This window comes from Strongylocentrotus purpuratus, unplaced genomic scaffold, assembly GCF_000002235.5.
Source record: "Strongylocentrotus purpuratus isolate Spur 01 unplaced genomic scaffold, Spur_5.0 spur5_scaffold_11, whole genome shotgun sequence".
Taxonomy (NCBI): domain Eukaryota; kingdom Metazoa; phylum Echinodermata; class Echinoidea; order Camarodonta; family Strongylocentrotidae; genus Strongylocentrotus; species Strongylocentrotus purpuratus.
The window spans coordinates 16,951,223-16,977,964 of NW_022145596.1; the positions used below are offsets into that span (position 1 = coordinate 16,951,223).

General features: G+C 37.5%; 1 protein-coding gene across 1 annotated transcript in view; it reads right to left on the bottom strand.

Moving 5' to 3' along the window:
* Positions 1–26,742, bottom strand: part of LOC100890712 (pirin-like) — a 70,715-nt gene that overhangs the window by 26,486 nt on the left and 17,487 nt on the right. The window contains exon 7 of the mRNA XM_030980827.1: positions 1,235–1,301. Coding sequence (XP_030836687.1) covers positions 1,235–1,301 — 67 coding nt within the window. The remainder of the gene's footprint in view (positions 1–1,234; positions 1,302–26,742) is intronic.

Here is a 26,742-nt window from a genome sequence, read left to right on the forward strand (position 1 = left end):
TAAAAATCGTCTAAACTTACATCTTCTTCCTGCATTTCCTGGTGTCCTTTAGCCCTCCTTGCGAGTCTTGTCCTTTGAGAGTTCATCGTCGGTCGATTTCAAGTTATATAGTCCGTGTACAGCGCATATAGCGAGGAAAGTTCGAAAAAATACGGAGAGGCAAGAAACCTACGTCCTACTCGTATGCATCATCTCTTAGCAGAGGTTATGTGTACAAACAAACAAAAATCCTCCTTTTCATCTACTTGTGGAAGAATTCTGAAACAAATTGAAAATATCCTTGCACTAATGCAGCATAACATGTCAAGAAAGGGAAGAGATCATCTAATTTATTAAGAACCATAATTAGGGCATTAACTCACATATCATTTAACACAGAGCTGTCTCTCAACTGATGAAACGTGAGAAGATTTCTTTTTGTTTGTTGTTGTCGTTTTTCTTTACCATGCTTTCTAATTTATGGAAGAATGACAATGCAATACAATAAGCTTGAACTATTTACATCACATGTCAAGTCAAGGAAAATTATCAGCTCATAACCAGAACGGCATAAACTCATATATCATTTAACACAGAGCTAACGTTCTTCTGGCTCCAAATGGACAATAGAGACATTTGAAATTGGCAGTGAGTGACCACGCCTCTACTGACCAAGATACCAGCTGTGTACCGCTTTACAATCTTGGTCTTGATCTGGGGAGATAAGGATCAAAGAATTCCAACAACAATAGGAGATGTTTGATTTTCTGGTTGCGTATGATGTCATCGTGAACCTTGCAAGTGTGTCAGTTAAAATGTCAAATCGGTGACCGTTCTCTCTCCTTTCGCTTGTTGCAAAACAAAGATCAACGACTGAAGAAGTGGTCTTGTGACTGACAACCCAACCAAGTAAATAAATAACTGGAAAATGACTGTGTCATAATATCAAATAGTTTGCTGGAAGGTAAACAACTATTTAGAGGTTGCAATAAGCAAAGATTGAACTGCATGAAACCAAAAATTAAATATCAACTGCCAAATAATCTAATTCTGGGGAAGAAAGCTTGTATATTATATGAAATACATAAATCCAAATTAACCATGGACCAGTGGTTATACAGCTGAGGGGCTGGGATTGGAAATCATGGGTTCAAAATCATGTCAGCGTACTTCTTAACAGCTTAATATGCATGTCCTTTGTACATTTATTGTTATGTATGTCAGGTATAAAATTTAATGGGGAAATTTGTCTTACCTTCTCTCTCTACAGGTTCATTCAATGGCTTTCCAGCAATAAGAAGAAAATGACACAATTCAGCTTCCTGATGGGGAAATGGGGTAAAATATTGAAGTATAGAGAGAGAGAGAGAGAGAGAGAGAGAGAGAGAAAGAGAGGGATAGAGAGAGAGAGAGAGAGAGAGAGGGAGGGAGAGAGAGGGAGAGAGAGAGAGAGAGAATGAGAGGGAGAGAAAGAGAGAGAAGGGGGAAGGGGGAAGGGGGAGGTGGAGGCAGAAAAGGGGGAAAACAGGAAGTAAGCATGAGAGGAAATAAAAGAGTTAAAGAGGGGGATAGAGAAGAGTCAGAGAAAAAGAAGTGGGAAAAACACATAAACTAGTCAATAGTCATTTTAAAACAAATTAATAACTTAATATAATGGCATTTAAACATGTACAAACTCTTATGATTGCATTTTTCAGACAAACACAAACAAATTTGAGCAACCGTAATGGGGAATATGACTGAATATATTCATTCCACATCATTTCTCATCAGTCGGTTCATATTTCATTTAGGCATTTGATTTATTGATGTCAATCAACCACAATACTTAATTGATTAATCTTCCAAGTTTTTAAACTTATTTTTACCAGGAAGAAAACACATGTTTTTGACCTTATTACTTCACCAGCACAATCCCCTAATGAGCTTAGATATTCTAGGCCATTACAGAAAGAAAAAAAGTGTGGTACTACACGAAGTGCTCGGCACAAGTGAAGAAATTGATTGGCTGGACCACACACTTCACTTCCTTTTGTTCGCAAATCGTTGAACTTTTTTCACGGTTCACCAGAGTATTGACAAACTACAGAATAGTGTAATTTCTTCAATAGGACTTGCTACAACCACCAAGTAGATTTTTACAAACTATTTTGGATGACACCTCTTAAATTAAAGACTCATCCTTGTGTAACAGAATTTTTGTTTAAAGCGTCAAGGACTTTAGGACCAAGAACCATCAATTGACACCCCCCTTTTCATCTTGGTTAATACCACGGCTGTTGACCCCTTTATCAATAGCTCCCTAAACACTTTCTTACTGCACTCCAAGGGCTGCGAATCAATTAGATGGTGAAAAGAAGGGTGCATATATTCAAGCGGTAAACCTACAAAGTGGTGGCCATCGAAGAATGTTAATAGACAGAACTGTGTTTTGGGTTCCTTTGACTTGATTAGCCACAATTCTCTTCTCTCTTTATACCCCGCTTGACGAAATCGTCCTCTCTTTGGTCTAATTTGCAGGAGAGCGAGAGCCCTAATCCCCTCTTAACTCTCAACTACAATCTTTTTCGGCGAGAAGTCTTCATTGGCGAGAGGTCTTCTTTCTTGAAAATTTGCAGTGATTGAATACTGAATATGGTTGTTATAATCTGTAGATTTAGGCAACGCAGTGATGTTTACAACCCCCATGTCATCACCTTCGAACTCATTGTGCAGTACACAACGAGTGATAAGTCTGAAGTATTTGCAATTTGCCGAACATTCTTGAACTATAAATAACACACATTTTAAGGCTTCTTGCACAATTTGAATGGAATACATAGCAGCACTAAAATTCCCAGGTCAACATAGAGAACGAAATCAACATATTTAAGAGCATTAAAAAAACACCACACTATACTTACTTTTAAATATTATACAGCATAATTTTATAATGTATTTTAAGAATTTAAAGAATTTTAGGGAAAAAGAGGAAATTATTGAAAATACAATAACATTCTTGAGGCAGAAGAATAAGTACAAGAGACATATACCTCACCTGTAGACAGGGGAGGGGTGGGGTATATCTATTATTACAAAGTACAGTAGGAAGATATTTGTAATAAATTGAATTTCAGATTACAGCATCATACAAACATGAAATATGAATCATAAAGCACTGAAATGAACTAGAATGACGTTTAAAAAACATGCCCCAATACACGTATGAATGTGACAGGTGCACTGGAGCATCTGTCTATGAACAAAAGAGATGGATCCATTGAGGAATGTATTCAAATAATATTCACACCTTTCCTTTCTTGGAGGTGTTTTTCACCAATTCTGTGGAATTCACAGTCGGCTAGGTTTCCTGTACAGACTTCTATGCAACATACCTGTCTATAATTCAAGAATTGTACTTGATTATTCATCTGGTAGGAATAAGCAGATTCTTTTATTGATATTCGACAGATTATGTGGATTACGTATTTTTGTATCACGTGCAGATCTATTGCAATAATTTTCCATGCATTTCTGTTTTGAGGAGGCATGATGCGACTCAGTAGTAAAGTACTAGTCTCGTAACCGGTTTGTCACCGACATCAGTGTTTCACTGACATGAGTGTACGGTACATGTTGATCACAACAGTGTTATCAAACACGTAGGCATACATCTACCGGTACATATATATCATCTGTTTGGAGCCAGAAGGACATTCATTCTGTATAAACGTTTATGAGTTAAAGCCCTTCTGACTCCAAACAGACAATATTCTCGATAACTTAAAGGGGAACCCACCATGGTAGAAAGTTTGTTTTAATAGAAGCAGACATATAAGAGAAACACATCAGTGAAAGTTGGAGCAAAAGCTGATTAAAGATAAGAAAGTTATGAATATACTGGAAGGTGCAATCAATCAAAATAATATTGGCACCTCTGGCAAATTTCTATTTTCTCATAAGAACATTTTCAATTATACATTTACCCTAGATATAATTATTGCAAATACCTTTTTACATACCCCCTGTATGAAAAAAGTCTATTCAGTCATCAATTACTAAGAAAGTAAAAGTTTATAAAATTATCTACATATTGGAGAGGATCTCCCAAAATAAGTTACATTGTTATCAATTTGTGTTTTACTGGTGACAACATAACAAATTCACAATAATTCTATTTTTAATCAGTTTTTTGCTCACTAACTTTGTTTTTCTCATTTTTCTGCTCTTATCAAAACCAAGATGAGTTTAAACATTCCCTTTAAAAAGATGAGGTATATTTGCTGCAAAGGAGTTGTTTCTGCTCAATCAATTGTAACTTGTATAGTACCGTGAAATGATTTGAATTACAAACATCTGCACAATTGTTCATGCCCACTCACAGCTTCACATCATACACAAATCAACACAATGTAGAAGAAATTGGATTTTGAAGGCAAGTATTGTTGTGAACTAGCTAGCACTGTGTGTATGCATAGGAGGAGTAGAGGCACTGTACCAAAACTCAACCATGATGGGGCTATACACGTTTGAAGATCAATGAACTCACTGGTGTGCTGCTGAATGACCTTTGGTACGGGGTCATCAGCCGACAGCGACCATTGCTAATACATCAGTCCTGGTACGGATTACAGCGGAGTTTACCAGGGACGGGACGTCTACACTACCTGAGCTTCTGTACATGACTATACCTGCATCAATACATCAATAGTATTGGACAATACATGACAAATCAGACATAGTGTTCACAAATGAATGATATACCCTTGTCCATATTCATATACAGTCAACCTGTCTATTAAGGTCACCCAAGGAAAACATGTATGTCACTTTACACAGGTGGCCTTTGTAGACAGGTTTTTCTATACATGTTTCCTCCTAGAGGGAGGCAATATAGTTACACATTATAGACAAGTGACCTTTATATAGAGGTGCAGGCTAAGACAGGTTTTAATGTATAACAAGAAATTTATGCAAGTCATTTCATATATAAATATGCCAAGGAGCTATAAATTTGTGAAGCAGGTATAGGAGTAGTAACGAGTGTACACTATCAATGTTCATACAAGCTATTTGTTAATTCCTAATGTAAGACTCAACGCTATAGGGGCCCAGTAAAAACTGGCACACCCCCAAATTCTTATTGCAGACCTCTAAATCTTTTTAATTGAAAGTTTGAAACAGGGCCCCATATTTAATTTTAAAAAAAATTCATTTGGAGCTCTGCATATCTTTGAACAATAAAAGATATTCCCTGTTGTTTAAATTGTAATTCAATCTGTTGCTTAAAAGGCTAAGTCCACTCCAAAAATAATTTGCTTTTAATAGATGCAAAAAAACAGAGAAACAGAGCAAACAAAATTTGAGTAAAGCAATTTTTTTTCCTTCAAAAGTTTCAAATAAAAAGAATTCAGCTCATGGTGCAAAAATGAAGAGCAATTGTCACTTTTCGATAATGACAAAATACCTACCACATTCTCTATAGCCCCAGCCACTGGCTATCAAATTATGGTCACATTTCTGTTCAAATATATAATTTGTAATTATGAAGTAATGACTGTGTTAAAAGAGCTCTTACTCCCAGTCAAATACCAACCAGATAAACCTCTTCAATGCATGATTTATGCATATTACAATCATAAAATTAGTCATGAATTTTTGGAGATCAGGGATAATGTTAACAAATGGTTTTAACCACTAACCGACAGGCTACAACAAAACATGTCTGGAAACCAGACATTTGAATACAGGTGGTGGTGGTAGAAGCCCTATACCAATATGTGTACATATACTACCTGTCCCACCTCTTGGGGCTACAGGTATAGGAGAAGGGTACAGACATAGTCAAATGCACGGAGATGAATGGGCCGAAAGCCCCTCAATACTTGCTCTTATAATATGAATGTCATATTAGATAAATATTTAAGGGTGACTTCAATGGGGGGCTTCGGGAGGGGACCCTCTAACAGTCAGTGAAAGAGAAATGAGGTTAAGCTGAATGGGTAATTCATCAGCCGGGGCTTCTTCGTCATGTCGATAGCTGACTCCTAACCATTGGGGGCTCTATTCATCATTTTTCCAGGGGGTCGATGAATAGAGACGCCATGACTCGGTCAAAGAGATACGCGCGGACAATGCCAGTAATTTGTGCATTTCTTTCTCCTATGGAGAAAAATAGATGCTGAAAAGCGAAGAAAGGGGAGAGGGATGAGCTACACACAAAAGTCAAACTCAACGCGAGGAGGCGCAGACCTCTGAAAATACGGCATTAATCAATCTTTTGAAAGAAAATGGGGGTTTGGAAGGGTTTGGAAGAAAAAACATCAAGATTGATAGGGAAGAGACGAGAGCTTCATTGTGGTTAGCAGGTTATTGTAGTGGTAATCTAAATTGATGCCAGACTGAATATATGTTTGTGTAATTAGGACAAATTTAAAGTGGGCTGATGAGATGTTTTGCAACAGGAAATAGATATCTATCTCTACCAAAGATAACAGGGCGTGTCCACGGCAGTGAGGATGTTTACTCATTGCTTGCGATAGATAAATCTTGCTATAATGCCATAAACATCAAGTTCAGATTAATAGAGCACATAGTAAAGAATTATTTTTTCACACAGAGAGTGAAGGTATACAAATTCATGCTACAAATAAACAGGTAATTCTTTAGAAGTACATCAATCTCTTGCCAGAGAGATGTATACATATATTTTAGAAGTCTTTCAATGGCTATAAGGTAGACTGATAAGCTACCGGTAAGCCTAGATGACTTTTAAGACCTGTGGCTTGCTCAATAATGACCTTAATTTTGCCTGGTGCAAATTTGATGAGGTTCAGGCAAAATAATTCAGAACCCTCAAACAATTATGTTCAATTAATAAGATTTGGTGATGTGAGACAAAAATAGAATATCTTTAGAAAGTTACAAAAATAATAAAAACATACTATTGCTTCCCAGTTACTGAACTTATAGATACCATCATCCCTTTTCTACATTTTCTGTGGGTTGTGATATCAACATTCTTGTTTAAATAAATTATATCAGGTTTAATAAGGTTAATTGATAACTTTTGTTGAATCATTTTCATCTATTTTTCAGGCAATTATTCAGAAAAGATTGAAGGTTTTATTACTGGTCAAGAAGTGATTAGTGAAGGGTCATTATCCAAAATAGTTCTTCACATCTAAACTGACCACTGTGAAAAGTGCCTCATTACCATGACCCCTCCCCACTCCCTCCCCCACTTCATCTTGTTCTAAATAAAGCTCTGCTTACTGAAATAAGGGTTGAAATTAATGGGATTATAATTTGGCTGTATCAATGACCTATCTTCCCCTTACTTTTGTACTGAAACAGGTGAATGATGAATTGATGTACAATTATTATATAGAACTGTTGAATAGCAATCATCAATGAGCTCATATCAAATTCTACGATCTCCGAAACGGACTCTATAATTAAGTTTACATGCATTAATTATGATAATCGTTTTTTGGAAAAGGATTTATAATAATTAGTAATTAGATCAGTATTTTACTGCATTTAAAAAAAAAAGTGAAGATGAAAAATAAGACAGGTCAAGGTAAATACATTTACAACACTTTATGTCATGACCAACATACAGTTTATAGTAAGTATCATACATATCATCAGACTGTCTAGGGAGAACCGAAGGGACATTAGGTAATACTTTTACACATGGTTAACAACCTTTTGGCTCTTAATGCAATGTCTACTGACAGCCAAAAGAGCATTAATTGGGTAATACACTTTTCAAAAGGGATAATGCCCTTTTGGCTCTAGGTAGATGATGTGACTCAGTGCATGAGTAACCACTTATTCAGACACCAGAAAAAATGTTAGCTGCATTAACACTACAAGCAGGAATCATCAATTTTACTCACATTCTGGGGCCCGTTGCACAAAATTTACCTTTGATAGTAACTTTGCCATCAATGGTAAGTACCATGGAAACCTTGATTTTGATTGGCTGTTGAGCCCTGTTACCATGGTAGTTGCCATTGATGGCAAAGTTACCATCAATGGTAAGTTTTATGCAACGGGGGCCCTGGTGTTTCGTCGAAAGTTGCTAAGCAAAGACAGTGGAAAACAGAAGTCAATGTGATCCATGTGATCATTTGAGCAGTGGCTAACTGATCAGGGCAACAGAGAGCTGTGATTGATCAGGATCGATCGATCGCAGATCCTCCAATCAATCACAAAACAAATGACAAACCCCTATTTCTGATACAAGGCCTTAGTCCACAGACTTCTATAATTTTTCTCCTTTACCACTAGTAATACATTTAAATCAATCATTGGAATAATTGGATCTAGATCAGCAAACTATTGGTTCAAGCCTTGTATTTAAAACTTTCTACAGGCTTCCCATTTCAACTTTTCACTTGATCTCATATTTTCTCCATTCATTCATCAATTTGTTTTCCTCCATTTCATTTCATGACTCTCCCACTCTCTGCACGTCTCTTAAATCCTTCAGACTGTCTGTCCATCTCTCTCTCCTTCCCTCTCTTTCTCCTCCCTCTCCCCTTCTCCCTCCCTTCCTCCCTCTCTCTCTCTCTCTCTTTCTCCTCCCTCTGTTTCACACAAATTAAGATGAATTCCTCTTGGATGCGATCCACATGTCTACATCCGACAACAATGCGATCAAATTGTGTGTTCCCCCACACGACAAAGGGGACCTACACTGATGAATTAAATGAATGCATGAAAGATAGCAGTGACGAAAGCTATCCAGGGACTCAGGGAGACAGGTCGTATTATGAAAGGGGGCAGACCTTTTGGGAAGTCTTTAACCCGCCCCGATTCAGACTGAAGGTGGATATGCTTATTTGTCCTGGTAAGGTCACATTTTATTCATCCAGAATTCATAAAACTGTCAAAGAATTTTGTCTGTAAGTTTTCTCCTCAATTGTGAGCATCAATAGAGTAACATATTAGGACAACAGAGTAACATTCACTGAGCTCCCAAAAGAGTTTTTTTTTTGTAAAAGAAAAAAAAAAGGAGAAATTATAGATGCCACTATCTAAGAAAAGCCTATCAGTTTTCAAACAGATGTCTGTTTTCCATTAGCATACCGGTACTTGTATGCCAATTGGATAAATCCCATATTCTCATAAAATATGTAATTTATCCTCATGCCAAATTTAACTTTAAAGCAATGAAAAGTACAATCACGAAATGCATTCAAAGCTCCTGTATAACTAAGAAAATAAATATAATTTCTCCAATCTTCAGTATTCTACTTTGAAGGCTTAAAGAGAAGATTGAGTTCTGGTAAAGTGGAAACATAATTTGTGAGATTCCTTACTATGTTCTTTTTATTTTGCATGCAATAAATATTTGGAAAGCAACTTCCACAGCAAGGCAGACTTTCTAAAATGTTGACTTGTTAAAATAGTTAGAGCAGCGCCTTTAAATCTGCATGTGATCTATTCATGTTTTCATATACAGTTAAAAACTAAATCATTCATACCCTTACCATTTTTTAATTTGTTTAACTATGTGAAAAATTGATTTGTCATAATTCAAGTTTCTTGAGAATGTGACATATTAAAGATACTATGTCCCTTTTGCAGCCAACCTCAAATTCTGTAGAACTTTGCAGGAATTATGAATATGTCATGTATGTCCTATCTGTGAAATTTAAACGTTAGCAGTGTCCTCATATTCAAATTATGCAAGGAAACCCGTTTACTCGCTAGACTTCACTGTCAGACACTATTGAGTGACTGACTGGCTTTTTTTTCTTCTTTGGTAATAACATACATGAAAAGAGTTGTCAAGGGTAAATGAGCATTTGTCTACATCAATAACCCACTTCTTGTGATGGCCAAGATTAAACTGATTGAATCTTTGCGCAGCATAAAACGTATGACCCTTCAGTACAATAGTCTGAAAATCAAGAATATTACTTTTGGGCTCTATAGCCCTAAAGTCGATTTGACAACTAATAGTCGTTATTTTCCCACTTGAAGACATTTTCAAGCCCCACCTTTTTTAGGGAAGTTCTAAAGCAGTATTATCTTTCAAATGCAGTTGGAATTTAACTTTTTCATTTTTTGGCCTGCAAATGGGACATAGTACCTTTAAAGCTTATATCTAAATGTATTCAACAAAGGCCCTATTAAAAATTCAACCAGTTCAACTTCCATTCTTGAGTTAGGAAAAACACAAAACACATCCAATTTACAAGGGGTATGAATAATTCAGTCATTAACTGTATATCTTTTGATTGAAACTATTTTTTGTGGAGTTACAGTGATATCTGCACCAAAATCCAATCGAACAGTGTTTTGTTGAGCAATGAGCATCCTTGTAGTTACAGGTAGGTTACCGGTAAACAAAATGAGAAATATGAAATTTTCCCATGAATGTCAGAGTTTGTTTTTCTGCATCCAACGCACCATCGCTCTCTGAAAGAAAGACAGGGCTCAAAGAGAGTCCTTCGGCCATGGTCCTGTTTCGCTGTGATCCAAGGGCAGGAAAACAAACTTCCCACCTTTCCTTAGAGTTCGCCAACTTTGATCTTGGCCGGCAGAGTTCATTCCTTCTCACCACCGCCATTGTTGTCGGCAAGAAGGTGGTGGCGGGATTGAAGTTTAGAAAAACAGAGCGAAGAAAGAGAAGTGGCACTATCAGATGCTAATTTGAATGACTTTTACCCTCAGTCACACACCGCCAGACTGACTTGAGACTGGCTCAAATGGCTCGTTTTCATCAGCTTGAGTTTGCCAAATAATCCGCTATTTCAACTATCCTGCCAGTTAATTTGCTCCTTCATTAGCCTGCAGTTGCACTAAGTGGGATATTTGGTCGAGCAAATATCCTGAGAAATCTTGGTCTTGTGTCCAAAATATCCTAATTTGCGCCAGTAGTTAGTGATGAGCCTATCGGTCGGGTGAACATGCAATTTCGAGCCCCAATTTCGAGCCCCAGGATAATATCCTGAGTTTAAAAATAATAGGTTATTTGGCAAACTCGAGCTGATGAGGACAGGCCTAATGTGACTTATTTCTGGCCATTGCGGGGGTAATGTAGTTGTTTGTTTGGTCTTGTCTAGGTCTCATGTAGTTCTTGGTCCTGTTTCATGAAACTTGCTATCAAAAACAATTACCACAGATCTCTGATAAATCTGCTCACAGCCAATCAAAATGCAAGGATTTCAGTAGCTTGTAGCAATTATCATAACTTGTTATTGATAACATGTTTTATGAAACCGGGTCCTGGGGGGTGTTTCACAAAGATTCTGAGTTGAACTTAACTCTAAGTTGGACTTAAATATTATGGAGAGCCATTTGTAGACTTAAAATGAAAAATATTCGAAAGCAAAAATTCAAGTATTTTTGACTTTTCATAAATTCCACATCAAGAACATGAAATCTCCCATGATAATAGAAGATATGAATGATTTGAATAAAAATGTTATGCCTTTTAAAATACCTTCAAAAAAATGTTTTCAATGATGCTAATGGCTTTCCATAATTTTTAAGTCCAACTTAAGAATAAGTTCAACTTAAAATCTTTGTGAAACACCCCCCTGGTGTAGTTCTGGTTTGTGTGACCGGGGTATTGCTTGCTATTGTGTGTTTCATGGAGTCACACACAATGAGGTATATAGAGACGGCATTATGACTTCTGGTACAGTTGATTACCTGGCTATTAAGGTCTTTTATGTCAGGCAGGAATCATGTTTGTTAACCAAATATTGTCGGCTTGTTAGATGTTTTTCTTTAACTGTAGTCCTACTGTGTGTCTACACCATCTTAAAACGTTTTTGGCGCAAAGCACATACACGCGTTTGTTTTCTATACTCCTTATAAAATGCTGAATAGGAATTTGGCTGTCATGTATCAGACAGACAAGCTCAATAGTTTTGCAATCATTCTCAAAGGTGTATTGCCATTTGGCCTACAACCAGTTTGTCTACTACCCAATTGGTCTGTTGCTCATTCAGTCTAATTTCCATTTTGTTGAATATCAATTTTGTCTACTATCCATACGGTCTGATAATAATTTAATCCTAAATAATTATGATAAAATGATTATCAAACCTTAAGAATGGTAGATGAAATGGGCATTAGACAAACTGGGAATTAGACTAACTGGTTATTAGACTTAATGAACAATAGACCGAATAGGTAGTAGACTAATTGGAGACTAAACTTAATGGTCATTAGACCAAATGATAAGTAGAAAAAATGATTATTAGACCATGTGGATAGCAGAGGAACTGGTTGTATAGACCAAACAGCAATTCACCTTCTTAAATTAAAGCCAGGGGTAGTATTCTTAAAATGATGTTATCTTTTATTGTTGGTAAAACGATGTTAATCGTCATAACAAATTATAATTAGGTCAAGTCATTGGTTAATGATTGCGCAAAACTGGCTGTGCTCACATAAAGTTTAAAAAAAATCTGGGCAAGCACCAACGAATGGTAAGTGTTTGTTCTACGCAATTTGAGTTTGTTGTGACAATTAACATCATGTTCCCTTAAATCATCATTTCACAGTACAGCCCCTGATTAGAAAACAATTAACCTTACATTTACACCAACCAACTTTCAAAGAGATACCAAAAAGAAGTCTGCAAATATTGCTAGCCGAGAAGGTACAACAAGCCTTTGCATCTACCTAAAATCATGAAAATTTCGAAAATGTAGGACAGTTCTGTTTTTGGACAGAATCCAATATATTTTCACTTGTAGACACATACTTTATTCCTTATACTTTGCTGTTTGAGTTAGACGAATATGGAGATCTGATGGTTATCAATAGGTTATGGGGGAATCGCTTCTTTCCTGCTTGGCTGTTCTCAGGAGAAAAGGAGTCCAACCCTTTCCATCTCCTGCGATCTTTGTTCATTTCTCTCCTTTTTCTTTATTCCACTTGATTATTCTGATATCTGCTTTTTCTCTGAGCGATTTCTTTGAACAAGACACTGTATTTTATCTCCTCTAATATATTAGCCTGTGTCTTTACACACACATGTACACATGTACATTTAAGTTCATCTTCTATCTGATCATTTTCATTCCTCTCACTCTATATCTCCCTGTTTTTCTCTACTGCAACTGTCCATTTATGCTCTTAATTCTTATTTCTTGACATCTTGTCTTTTCTACAAATGTTATAACTTATCAACTCTATCCACCACATGTTTGTTCACTCTTTCTTTCATATTCTTTTCTAAATTACATGACATACAGTTATTCCTTTCATTATTTGCTGACTCTTCTCTCTCCTAACTCTTAATTCTCTCTCTTAAAACATTTCTAATTTCTTCGCTTCACTCCTTTTCCTTAGATCTACTCTGCTATTCTTCCATTCCTTTTTATTCTCAGCTCCCTCATCCCTTCTCCTCTTCTTTCTTTATTTCTTTCATTCCTCCATCCTTTGATGATTTTCCTTCCTTTCATATTCTCTCTCTTAAAGATACTCTGTCCCTTTTGCAGCCAACCTCAAATTCTGTAGAACTTTGCAGGAATTATGAATATGTCATGTATGTCCTATCTGTGAAATTTAGACGTTAGCAGTGTCCTCATATTCAAATTATGCAAGGAAACCCGTTTACTTGCTAGACTTCACTGTCAGACACTATTGAGTGACTGACTGGCTTTTTTTTTTCTTTGGTAATAACATACATGAAAAGAGTTGTAAAGGGTACGTGAGCATTTGTCTACATCAAATATAACCCACTTCTTGTGATGGCCAAGATTTAAACTGATTGAATCTTTGCGCAGCATAAAACGTATGACCATTCGGTACAATTGTCTGAAAATCAAGACTATTACTTTTGGGCTCTATAGCCCTAAAGTCGATTTGACAACTAATAGTCGTTATTTTCTCACTTGAAGACATTTTCAAGCCCCACCTTTTTTTAGGGAAGTTCTAAATTAGTATTATCTTTCAAATGCAGTTGGAATTTAACTTTTTCATTTTTTTTGGCCAGCAAATGGGACATAGTACCTTTAAAACATTTCTAATTTCTTCGCTTTCCTCTTCCTTCTACTCTTCTTTCTTTATTCCTGTCATTCCCTTATATATCCTTTGATGATTTTCCTTTCTTTCATATCTGCTCTATCTCCTCCTCTCTTTCAACCTTTTTTTAACACTTCTTTTCATTCCTATCTGATCTTCTCTCTCTCCTTCCCACCTTCACTTCTCCACTCCTCTCTTCTCTACATCCCTCCATCCCTCCATCCCTCCTATCCTCCATACACTCACCTTGGCATTCTGGGTCATTGGCAGAGAATGCACCAACCACATCCAGTCCTCCGTTCCCTTCCCTTCCCTCTCTTGCTGATATTATTCCATCTAATTGTATAGTTATGGGGGTCACATCCAGAGCCAACCAGTCAAACCCCCTAAGAACCGGATGCAATTCTTTTCAAATTTACTTTTGTAGATTATATTTGTTTTTAACTTTCCTGTATTGACAGAAATGAAAGGTTACAATAAAGTGAATATAATATAAATGGATAAATAGAAGAATTCAAGAAGTAGGCAACTACTACCTCCTCAGAGTTTGATAAGGATAGTTCAGTGGAAGTACGATGTACTGTCTCGCAACTACATGTATCATGCAGAGAACACAATCACAACGACTTTCAAAAATCAACTTAAAGTAAATTGCAAACCCATTTGTAAATTGTAAATTGTACATTGCCGATAGAGAAATCATGTTTGAATTTGATATTTAAAAATTTGTCCAAAATTTAAAGTCATCAAACATTTATGTACAAACGGACATTTCTTACAAAATCACCCCAAAAATATATACCGTGTAGATGGATTCATAAACCTAATCCTTTGAAACTTGAGAGGAGTTTCTAACATGCATCATCTTTTACAATGAACATTATTATAACTGCACAATAATGAATCTTTTGTGGTGCACAGTTATTTCAAACAATATGGAAGTTGATCGAAAAATTCAGGTCAGAAATCTAAAATTAGCAGGATCTAAGAAGTGTAAACCGGTCTACAGATGTATCGTCTAAAAGACTTGTATAAAAGATGACAATCCCTAATAATAACCCGTCACTTAAACAACCTAAGCCGATAGACCACAGGACAGATACCATGAAAGGAGACCGCAAGATACCTAGGTCAAGTTTGCCTGGCGGAGCTCTTTAAAGAGAAGATACACTAGGCCTGTCCTCATCAGCTCGAGATTGCCAAATAGCCCGCTATTTCTGATTTGGGAAATAAGCCCGAAGTTACATATTGCGTCTTCATCAGCTCGAGATTGCCAAATAGCTCGCTATTTCTGATTTGGGAAATAAGCCCGAAGTTACATATTGCGTCTTCATCAGCTCTAGACTTGACTCATCAGCTCGAGACTCGACCTTGAAACTCGAAACTCAAGCTTGAGAAATTAGCTCGAGATGTTTTGCTCAGCGTTCGCGCATAGTGCGAGTCTTCGGGCTGACGAAGACGCACCGGACAAATAGCGGGATATTTTGCAAACTAGCCCAAGATATCTTTGGATGATTATCTCGACTAAACATCCCGCTAATTGCACCTCCGGGCTGATGAAGACGCAAATTAGCTGGATAATTTGCGATCGGGATAGTTATTTGGCAATCTCGAGCTGATGAGAACGGGCCTACTGTGATTTTTATCCACCTTTTTAGATAAATTCCTCACGTCCTTGTGCATTCCTCGCTCCATCTACGGTTACCTCTCTTGCTCAATCACTCCAATCCCCATCAATTCTTCTGTCATTTCCTGCGATTCTCCGGCTCCCTCCGGAGTACCTGGTGTCACATAAGCTCACCAACTTCTATACTCCTTCACCGTCTCACTCTCACCCCACCCCCCTCATTCACACTGGCAGAATCACAGGTATAACTATAGTTTGAGGATTGCTGTGCCTAACAGATAATAAAGCACAACCAAGGGGACTGACAGCTTTAAGTCCTCTCCGAGAGACTTTGTAATGAGGAGTACCTGGTGTCACATAAATCACCAACTTCTACTCCTTCACCATCTCGCTCTCACCCCACCCCCCTCATTCACACTAACAGAATTCAAGGTATAACTATAGTTTGAGTTTGCTTTACCTGGCTGACAAGAAAACATGGATATAAGTAAGCAACCAGCGGACTGGCAGCTTTAAGTCCTCTCTGAGACACTTGATCATGAGTATTAAAACCTTACCAAAGGGCAGGGCATGAGCGCAACTGACTTGGATTAGAACCTAGGACCTCCTGGTTACAAGACCACTGCTCTACCAGTAAGCCATATCTATCACATAGCTTGTGTTTTTAATGTCTTATTTGAACATTGTATTATGAACAATTGTATAAAGAAAGAGTCATGACGAGTTTTAAGCATTATTTTGAATGAAAATTCCACAGATAATCACGGTCCACTTCTAACGACAGTTGTGTGAATGTCTAGCGCAGTTAGTGTGAACATCTAGCAAAAGAAGTGTGACCAAAGCTGACATTAAACATAGGGTGTCAGCTGACTTCCCCCAAATCTTGTTTCTTCATGATGCTCTATTCTTGTGTTTTCCCCTTTTGATCTATGATATTTCTTAATACAAATTTTGTACCAATTTCCTCTAGTCTAAATAGGCTACCACCCTCTTTCGCGTTCTCTTTCCTACGCGAGAGAGCAAGAGAACGATGTGGAAATTGTACATATTTGGCAGGGATTAACCCCATCCAAATCCACCTCCCATAATCCCATCATTTTTTTTTTACCGCATCCAAGCATCTCTCGGCGGCCACACACCTCTTCCAGCAATCGAATCGCCTTCCTCCAGCCCGCCAAGAGTGGGGGAGAGGCTTTGGCAGAATTGCCCTGTAATTGCCTCAAATTGAACGCCGGCTTACTCCGTAATGACAGTCGGATCGAGAACCTCTTGGAAACGCAAGGGAAATGGCAGCAATCGAAGAGAAACTTTCAAATAAACTCGCCATGTTTCTGCACTTCTTCCCCTGCCTCTTTGACCCTAGCCGAATTGAGAGGATCAACATCAACATGGAAACCAAATTGATACACTTTCAGGTTCCGTTCACGTTTCTAATCATCGCGCATTGCCTCGTATCAAATTCAATCAAGAAAACATGATTGAGGCTTTTTTCTCCTATCCCCGTACATTATTTGCACATTGCCACGACTCAAACTCAATCAAGAAAACATGATTGAGGCGTCCACAATTTTCCTTCTTTCCCCGTACATTATTTGCACATTGCCATGAATCAAATTCAATCAAGAAAACATGATTGAAGCATGAACATTTTTCTTCTTTCCCCTCGCACCGCGCCCTCTCCAACAAATGGATTCGTTCTCCCTTTTTGGACATGTTTGTGACATACTTTTCAAAGTCTAGGCAAGGAGTTATTAGGTCTAGGTTATGGTGATGTTGTGGTACATGCAGAGGATCCAAGGCTACACCTTGGTCTCTCTTTTGTGTCTGGTACAGGCAGCAGTGGCCAAAGGGCATGAGGTTGTCACACTTACCCAGGCTACACCGTCCCGTAACATATGGTTCTGGTTAAACCTGGCTACAACTATCTCTCAAATATACCCCCTGTAGCGGTCAGAAGTCAGAATATATTGTCTGGTAAGAGGCAGAAGGGGGTTAACTCATATACGATGACACAGACTTGATGCCCTTTTTGCTCTGAAGAGTTTATGTTGATACAGTTTAGAACAGAATGGAATGCAGAACAATCTAGAGTGACAAAAGGCTATTAAAGATACATTCATACATTTGCTGTCGGTAAAGATATCATAACTTCATACTTTTCAAACGTGTGCTATGATTGCATTCCTTCATGGCATGACGTGGAAACTGCAAAACTTTTAAGCATGATGACAATTTAGTTAACATTATCATGCATTCCTTCTATAAATGACATGTTTCGACAGTTTTTGAAGTTATTAATTATTTATTATTGCTCATCTAGCAAATTGGCTAAGTTCATTTAAAAATTGGTATCATATGCCTACACTAATTCAGGTTACATATAGATATAGAAAAAGTATGTGTATATGCACATGCACATTTGCCAAAGGTATATTAATAAAATTAATGTCCATATTAATTTTAACAAACAAACAAACAGACATTATATATAATCTTGTTACCTGAATCAGGGGCAGATTCAGAATGAAAAATATGAAGGGGCACAATTTTCTTAGACCTTTGTGACAAGTAAAACAAAACATAAAAGAACAAAGAAAAAGTTTATCACTTCAAGGGGGAAGGGGGGGGGGCGGTACATGCGAATACAGTCAGACCGCAGCCGGTGCGAAAACCCTCTATTTTATTCAGCACGTATGCAAGAATTTACGTGTCTCGCATACGTAATGAGTAGTGCAGACGGTCTTCCCGATCGGCAGTTTTTGCCTTTATAATTGTTCATTTCTCATGAAATGGGTCTTATTTTAAAGATAAGAAGTTGCACTCTCTATATACTTATATGACAATCATGTTAGATATATTTTGGAAACAGATATTTCGCCTTGAAAATGGGGTTTTTCGACGATAAATCTATCTAAAGAGTAGGGCTAATTTTCACATAGAAATCATTCTTGCGTCAAGAAGATGTTATAATCAGCATAAAGCATAAATATTTTTCTTTACAATGATATCAAAATTATTATATTTTACGCTGTCCCAAAGTCAGGAACCAAAAAAGATCACGCTCATGTTCATGAATAATTAAAAAAAGTAGTAAATTTTGCCGATGTGATAATAGAGAGTTCTGATTGGTCAACTACGTCAACTACGTCACATATGTTTCGCTTTGGTTTATTAACATTCTGAATACCACATCTTGGTAACCATGCGTTGTGGCGTGCGCCTGTAATGCACGTGCGCGCAAGCCGTCTTGACATCAATCTAAGGACCCGAGATCAAATACCTCATGTGCCATGTTGATGTTTCTTTTCTACTTTATTTCTTTTTTAATCATTTTTCTAAATTTTTTTCGGCTAGTCGATGGCGCGGCGGAGCTCCCTGGAGTTTAATAATCAGTTATGCATTGCCATTGCTCAGACGGCGAGCGTGCACGAGTATGAAATCACACAATTTCGCGCTATCATAAAAAGAACAAATTGGTAATTTCCGGGTTTTTAGGGTCTTAATTACTATGATTATAAAAAGAACATGATTTTGCGTCAATTAGGTTTTGACATATTTTTGATCAGTGACTTTTCATCTTTCGAACGAATCTCAAAGTGGACAAATTTATTTTGTCCCAAAGTCAGGAACCAAAAGTGAAATTCCCGGGTCAAAACAGCAGTTGAAATGTTACAAAAATAGCGTCAATAAAAGTTGTGAAAATTATTGTTTACAAATTGCGAAATATGGCAAATTACATATCAAACTGATGCTGAAAATCTCGAGAGTGACTTTCCGTTGCATGCTGCCATGTTGAATGAAGTTAACGACCAAAAACGCAGCTACATGTACACCCCTACAAATCTCACTGAAAGGCGCATGGAAATTCAGCAGACGTAAATGTTATGTGATCGCCAGATATCGCTGAATAAAAATCAGCTTTCAGCCTCATTAACGCGCGCGCTGCGGTCTGACTGAATATGCCCCTTTGAATCCACCAGTGGCCTGATTTTGCACATCATTTTTAATTCTAAAGATGACCTTCCATGCCACATAATTATTTGAGCAGAAGTTGTTCACTACAGGTTCACTTTTCAATAGTGAAGAGCAGGGGTTAAAAGGACAAAATAAAGAAAAAGAGTCTTTTTAATAAAAAGAAAAGAAAAATAAGAGAGGGTTGGGAATCTGAATACATTCCAGACATCATGGATTGATGTACTGATCTGCCCTCAACATAAGGATGGCAGGAAATGTGGGGTATCCAACGCAATAAGGGGGCAAGAGGAAAACAATCCCCTAAAAATACTACATCTGCTGACGTCAAACCACCCGGCCTGGCTAAGTAGATAGACAGGAGCAACACTTCTCTCTTTCCTCCTCCACACGTTAGAGTACTGACCTGCGTTAAAGGTACACTCTAACACTTTAAAGGGATGGAATAAAAATCATCCACAATTGTTATAGAAAACACACACACACACACACACACACATATAAAAAAAAAACACAACAGCAACAATGAACAGTAAACAACTAATGACATATTTCTCTCCAAATGAAAACAAATAATTTGCAGATTCTTTTGGAATATTTTTGGAGCAAAGTTTTCAAGTTCACTTATAAAAAGGGAAAACAATAGTCAAATGAATAATAACGTGATTGATGATAAATGACCATGGTGATATTTTTCATTTTTAAATAGATCACCTCAGATTTTTCTTTAAAGAACACTAAAAAATAAAACGGTAATCCTGTATTGGACCTTTAAATATTAAATTAGTTCAACTTTGTATGAAACAGTGGATTTTTGTCTCCTTCTTTGGACAGGAAGGGTAGAGATAAACCCCTGAGATAAAGAATATTAGGCACAAATCATGTTCATGTGACTTTAATTTAAGTGGTATTGTCTGAGAGACAGAAGGGCGTTTACTCATATCATTTTGCAGAGAGTTTAATCCCTTCCGCTTTTAACAGGTGATATTTGTACATTTTTGTGTTTCAATCTTATCATAATCATGATCACCTACAAATACAAGACAAAGGTCTATCACAAGGAAGAAGAAAAATAGTGTATCTTCTGTGGCGGTCTGACACTATGCTCTGGTAACGATTGCTGCAGGCTTTAATTTCATCAAAACATAGGATTCTGGTTAAAATAGAGTTTTAGGTTAGTAATAGGGTTAGGGTAAGTACCAGGTATTTTGTTGGGTCTAGGGTTGGAGTCAGGGATTTAATTATTGTATAAAATTGATGGCTGAGCAATTGTCAAGCAGGAGCATGTGTTGAACAACCAACCAACCATCTTCTGCGACCCAGTTTAACCTGACGTGGGTTGCCCGCCCCCCTCTTTCCTCCCAAACGGGAGCATCAGTAGTGTAAAGATAGATCCATACATGGTGCACAGATATAGAAACCAATTTCCATGAAAGGAACATTCAATCAAGTTTCGACTGCTAGGCCAAGTTTCACTTTCACATGTAAATATATATGGAGGCTTGACTCTCCCCTGCAAGCAAGAACTTCTTTTTTTCTTCAATATCTAAAGAAAGTTGCTACATTAAAGTGACTGGGTAACTTTGCCTCAGATTCTGAAACAAAATCCTGGATTTAGCTCATGCTGCAATCATAATTATAAACCTTTAGGTCAATCAGGAATTCTGCGACTTTTACAAGATGATAGTCTGTCTGATTATCAAGATATTTATGAATGGAAATTGTAACACTATTTATAACACTACAGTCTATTGGGGAAAATGAGTACCGGTATGGAAAAACGGTTCACTCAAAGATTTTTACTTCTTGAGGCACTTTATGATCATTATGAAGCGCAACTTTTTTAGGGCTTCAATATTATACCATATCACAGACACTGATAACAAGTAGGACCATGCATCTCAGATTTTACATTGTTAAACGATGCCTTTAAAGCTCTTCAAGAGAAACAAACGGAAGAATAGATGCAAATTGAGGTTACAGCAAATATACATGTACCTGTATGACCCCCCCCCCTCCTAAAAAAAAAGAGAGGTACTTTTACGTTAGTGCTATGTAGAAGGTAAAGATTCCTAGCTTTAATTATTGACTTAGAAAATAGCGGTATACAGTAGCACAACTAATAGGGGAGGGGAGGGGAGGGGAGGGGAGGGGAGGGGAGGGGAGGGGAGGGGAGGGGGGAGAGGGGGGGGGGGAGGCGGGGAGGTGGGAAGGTCATATGAGCCAGACAAAATGTAGGCAGAGGGAGTCACAAACCAACCTGCAAGGTATGGACATGTCATGTATATCTTATTTTCACTACCGTAAATCTCCGTGTATAAGGCGCACTTTTTTGCCGCCGAAAAAATTTGAAAGTCGGGGGTGCGTCTTATACACAGGTACAGAAAAAAAAAAGTTTTTTTTTTTTTTTTTTTAGTTTCGATTTATGGCGCTATGCCTGGCAATTTCGCATATGTTTTCTATGTTTTCTATAACAAATGGTGTACCACAAGGTTCTATCCTAGGTACTCCATTATTAGAAAGATAGAGGATGCTATTCATATCATGCATGACTATTGATGTTTGGCATAGAACACAGAGCTTCTGCTAGGTGATGTGAAGAGGCTGGTGTGGGACACTTGGTATCATGAAGCCTTAGACTGTTGTTACTATTATTTGTGACAAGTTCACAACTTCTACTGCACCTCGATGTAAAATGAAGGTCCTTCCCCGCGTGGGTTTTCGGCAACAAAAATAGGGGTGCGCCTTATACACAGGTGCGCCTTATACACGGAGATTTACGGTATTCATTTTCACTATTCCTTTTCCCTCTCTTTGCTTCAATCTCTACTTTTCATTATCTTATTGGAAGATTATTATTGGTGGTATTGGTTGTTGTTATCATCATTATAAATTATTAAAATGTTTAAAGTACGGGAGAAAAGAACCTGGCCCTATAAATCAAATTCTTATTTCAATAAATATTTACATGTTGCAGTGTGAGATAATCAATTCCTAGTTGCACTCGATGTATAGGGTCAGAAATACCTTGTGAAGAATAAAAATATGGTATACAAACAGTGCTGTCCATATTCTTGCCAATGTATGGTGCGTGGGATTTCTAGTACCACTACCAGTAATAAGGAAATAGTTGGAAGCTTGATGGCAACCTTTTTGTTTTGAAAGGGGCACACTACATTGTATCTACTTCCTAAAGAAACAGGACAAAGGGAAGGGCATCTTTTAAATATTTACAAATTACAATAATGATGCTTTATATTATCCTGTCACAAACAAGCTTTAAAGGTTATCATTACACAGCTGTCATCTTTGCTAATTATGAGTACCGAATAGTCCCTACGAATCCAATCTTTCTGAAACGGTTGATGATTTACGATCATGTTATGTCTCTCATTTTATCTTTCTCAGATATCGTTGCTTTATTAAATCTGACCTTCATAAACCACAAATTAATGGCTCTGCACGCATCTCCAGGGGCGGATCTAGCTTTTTGCTAAGGGGGGGGGTTTGACCAAAATAATGACGATGCGGAGCATCGTCCACGAGCCGCGAAGCGGCGAACCGATTTTTTTTTGGGTGTTTATTTGAACTCCGTAAGTGATGTTTTCCTGGCATCTATTAACACAATGGAGACCATAAAAAGCAGTGCATGATAACGTCTTTTTAAATCAAGTAACAGTAAATACACAGTTATATCCAGAGTTATCATGTGTTTGGTTAAGTTACCAGATGAGTTGAATATCTTCTCACAATATTTGCACTTGAAAGGGTTTCTCTCCAGCGTGCGTTCTTTTTTCTTTCTTTTTTTCTTTCTTTTTTTTTTTTTTTTTTGTTTTTTTTTGTTGGGCCGCCCAAGGGGGGGGGGGGGGTTTAAACCCCCTAAACCCCCCCCCCCGTAGATCCGCGCCTGATCTCATAATAACGACAAGGGGGGGGGGGGATTTTTAAAATCATGGAAAGCACTCTTTGAAAAGATGGTGTTCCTTCAATTACATGTATATTTCTCTGAAATGTGCTTTTATCGAGGGACCAAGGCTAAAAGCGATTTCAGACCAAAGGATGCTTGACAACACAAGGTGAAAAGATTTGAAAAAAAAGGAGAAAATGATTGGAAGATGGGGAGAGGGGGTGTAAAAAAGAAATCCAGCTTTAAATAGATTACCTCCCATGTTTCAAAGGCTATATCAATTAGGTGCCCTCATTTAAAATTTTATGCGAAGGATGATACAGAATGCAAATATTTGAAAGGTACGACGAGCATCAAAATTCCCTAAAAAGCAGAGTGAAACATTTCCTTGGCCCCCCCCCACAAAAAAAGAGAACAAAAAAAATTGTGGACAACCGTTTAAACAGAATCTGTTTTTTCTGTCTATGAAAATATTAGTAGCCACTTCTACAAATTTACAAGATTAAAATTTTGGTGTCCCAATAGTAATTCTATTCGACAAGTATCGTTCCTTTTCCTTTGTCAATCTAAAACTAGATGCACTGTTTTCGGCCATAAACTTCATAAATCAAGAAAAATAGAGCATAGATTTATTTTCCTAAAATATATCAAAGTGTATACTGCACTGTTTACTATAGTAAAAACTCTCTGAGGTTGTACTTGGAGACTGTTAAATTTGTTATGCATCACACATATTTGGTTTAAGTTAAACTAACAGTTCAAGTAGTTACACAAGCAAACTCGGTATAAAAACAATTTTTTCATAAATATCCCATACTCTCATGTGCCATGGGAGGTCAAACTAAATTGACTATCAAGCTTAGAAGACCACTCATACTTCATATCACATTTCTTTCAAAAGACTTTATGGATATTTCTTTCCTGGGGACCTAGTGATAAGGTATGCCATTAACCTATTTATAATGAATGAACTACAACACTTGGAATCCAATCTGCATACATAACTTGTTGCTATGTTGGGCAAGCTTCCAGATAGTCTACAGCAACCTTTGTTTAAAAGGTTTGCATCAAATTTGAATATGTTACTAAACTAGTCTATTGAAAGATATGTGATATAAAGTTTGAGCGGTCTTCTAAGTTAGATGGTCAGTTCAGTGGTCTGTTACATTCAGACCAGGGCAGACCAAGAGACCACTGGCTCATGAAACTCATGGGGGAAGAGACCAACAGCCTTGACATAACACACTGAATATGTACGCTGTATAGCGAATCTTCAGAAAGTTGTTAAAAGGCCCACAAGGCTGAAATATCATGTCTTCTTTTGCCGTCAGCCTCGTGAAACGTCAGGTTACCTTTCAGTAGGCCCACAAGACCGACAGGTCCATCATGTGGGCTGTCAGCCTCACAGGCCGTAGGTCTTTAGAATTGTTGGGTTACTTTTCAGTAGACCCACAAGACTGACATGTCTGTCTTATGGGATGTCAGCCTCACAGGCCGTACGTCTTGCGAAACGTCGCGTTACTTTTCAGAAGGCCCACAAGACTGACATGTCCATCATGTGGGTTGTCAGCCTCACGGGCCGTTGGGTCTTGAGAAATGTCGGTTTACTTTTCAGTACTTTTCAGTAGGCCCCTAACACTGACATGTCTGTCTTATGGGATGTCAGCCTCACAGGCGATGGGTCTCGTGAAACGTCGGGCTACTTTTCATCAGGCACACAAGACTGACATGTCTGTCTTATGGGCTGTCAGCTTCACGGCCCGTGGGTCTCGTAAAACTCCGGGTTACTATTCCGAAGGCCTGCAAGACTGACCTTTTGTCTAAAAATTGGCTATTTACAAGATACAGAAAAGAACTAACAATTAGATGAAGATAACACAAATTCCCGGAATGCTAAGGGTATCAATGACACAAGATGAAATGGATATAGCTTTCATAAAATGTGAGAGATTATGAGGATTATAGCAGCTTATCTTAAAGGTAGTATGTCCCATTTGCAGGCCAAAAAAATGAAAAAGGTAAATTCCAACTGCATTTGAAAGATAATACTAATTTAGAACTTCCCTAAAAAAGGTGGGGCTTGAAAATGTCTTCAAGTGGGAAAATAACGACTATTAGTTGTCAAATCGACTTTAGGGCTATAGAGCCCAAAAGTAATAGTCTTGATTTTCAGACAATTGTACCGAATGGTCATACGTTTTATGCTGCGCAAAGATTCAATCAGTTTAATCTTTGCCATCACAAAAAGGGAGTTATTGATATAGACAAATGCTCATGTACCCTTTACAACTCTTTTCATGTATGTTATTACCAAAGAAGAAAAAAAGCCAGTCAGTCACTCAATAGTGTCTGACAGTGAAGTCTAGCAAGTAACTGGGTTTCCTTGCATAATTTGAATATGAGGACACTGCTAACGTTTAAATTTCACAGATAGGACATACATGACATATTCATAATTCATGCAAAGTTCTACAGCATTTGAGGTAGGCTGCAAAAGGGACATAGTACATTTAATGATGCCTTTAGAAGATTTGCAAGGCTTCTTGTCTAGTGATCATGTTTTGAATCGACAATCCCCAAGGTGATTTCTAACTCTCTCCCAGGCAAGAGTGGTCTTGGATCGATTTGATTTCATCTAAATGATCGAGATGAGTCTGATTTTCATTCTTTTCCCAAATCCACTGGATTAAGCGTTCTCCGAATAAGTCTTCACTTTTTTTTAATAAGGGTGAATATCTTGGAAACAAGTCATTATTTACTCAATTACAGTAATAAATCAAGAAGGGATTGAGCTAGGTGTCAGTCTTGTGAAGTATACACAATCCAACTTCTGAATGATTATTTAATGGTAAACATTTTGAAGCCTTCTTTTTCCCTTTTTAGTACATGATGTGGCTTCATTTATCCTTGAAGAATACATTATCCACTCTGATTATATAAATTGACAAGCCTACATGTAGTGCTCAAAGAGCCTAATACAGTAATACCCATATAAATTAAGCCCAAGGGAAATACAGTAAGTGGTCAATGTAGACTGGTGGCCATTACAGACGGGTTCTTCAACACAAAGTTCCTTCTAGAGGGATCCAATATCGGTGAACACTATAGACAGGTGGCCTTTATAGACAGGTTTGACTATGTTTGTTAGTAAGGGCTCTGTGGTATCTCAATGAACATGTTAAATTGCTTGGTCCTGTATATATAAGGGACTCTTTCAATTAGTCAAGGAACTGAGTAAGTGCATGACTACATATATCATAGACAATCAGCCAGT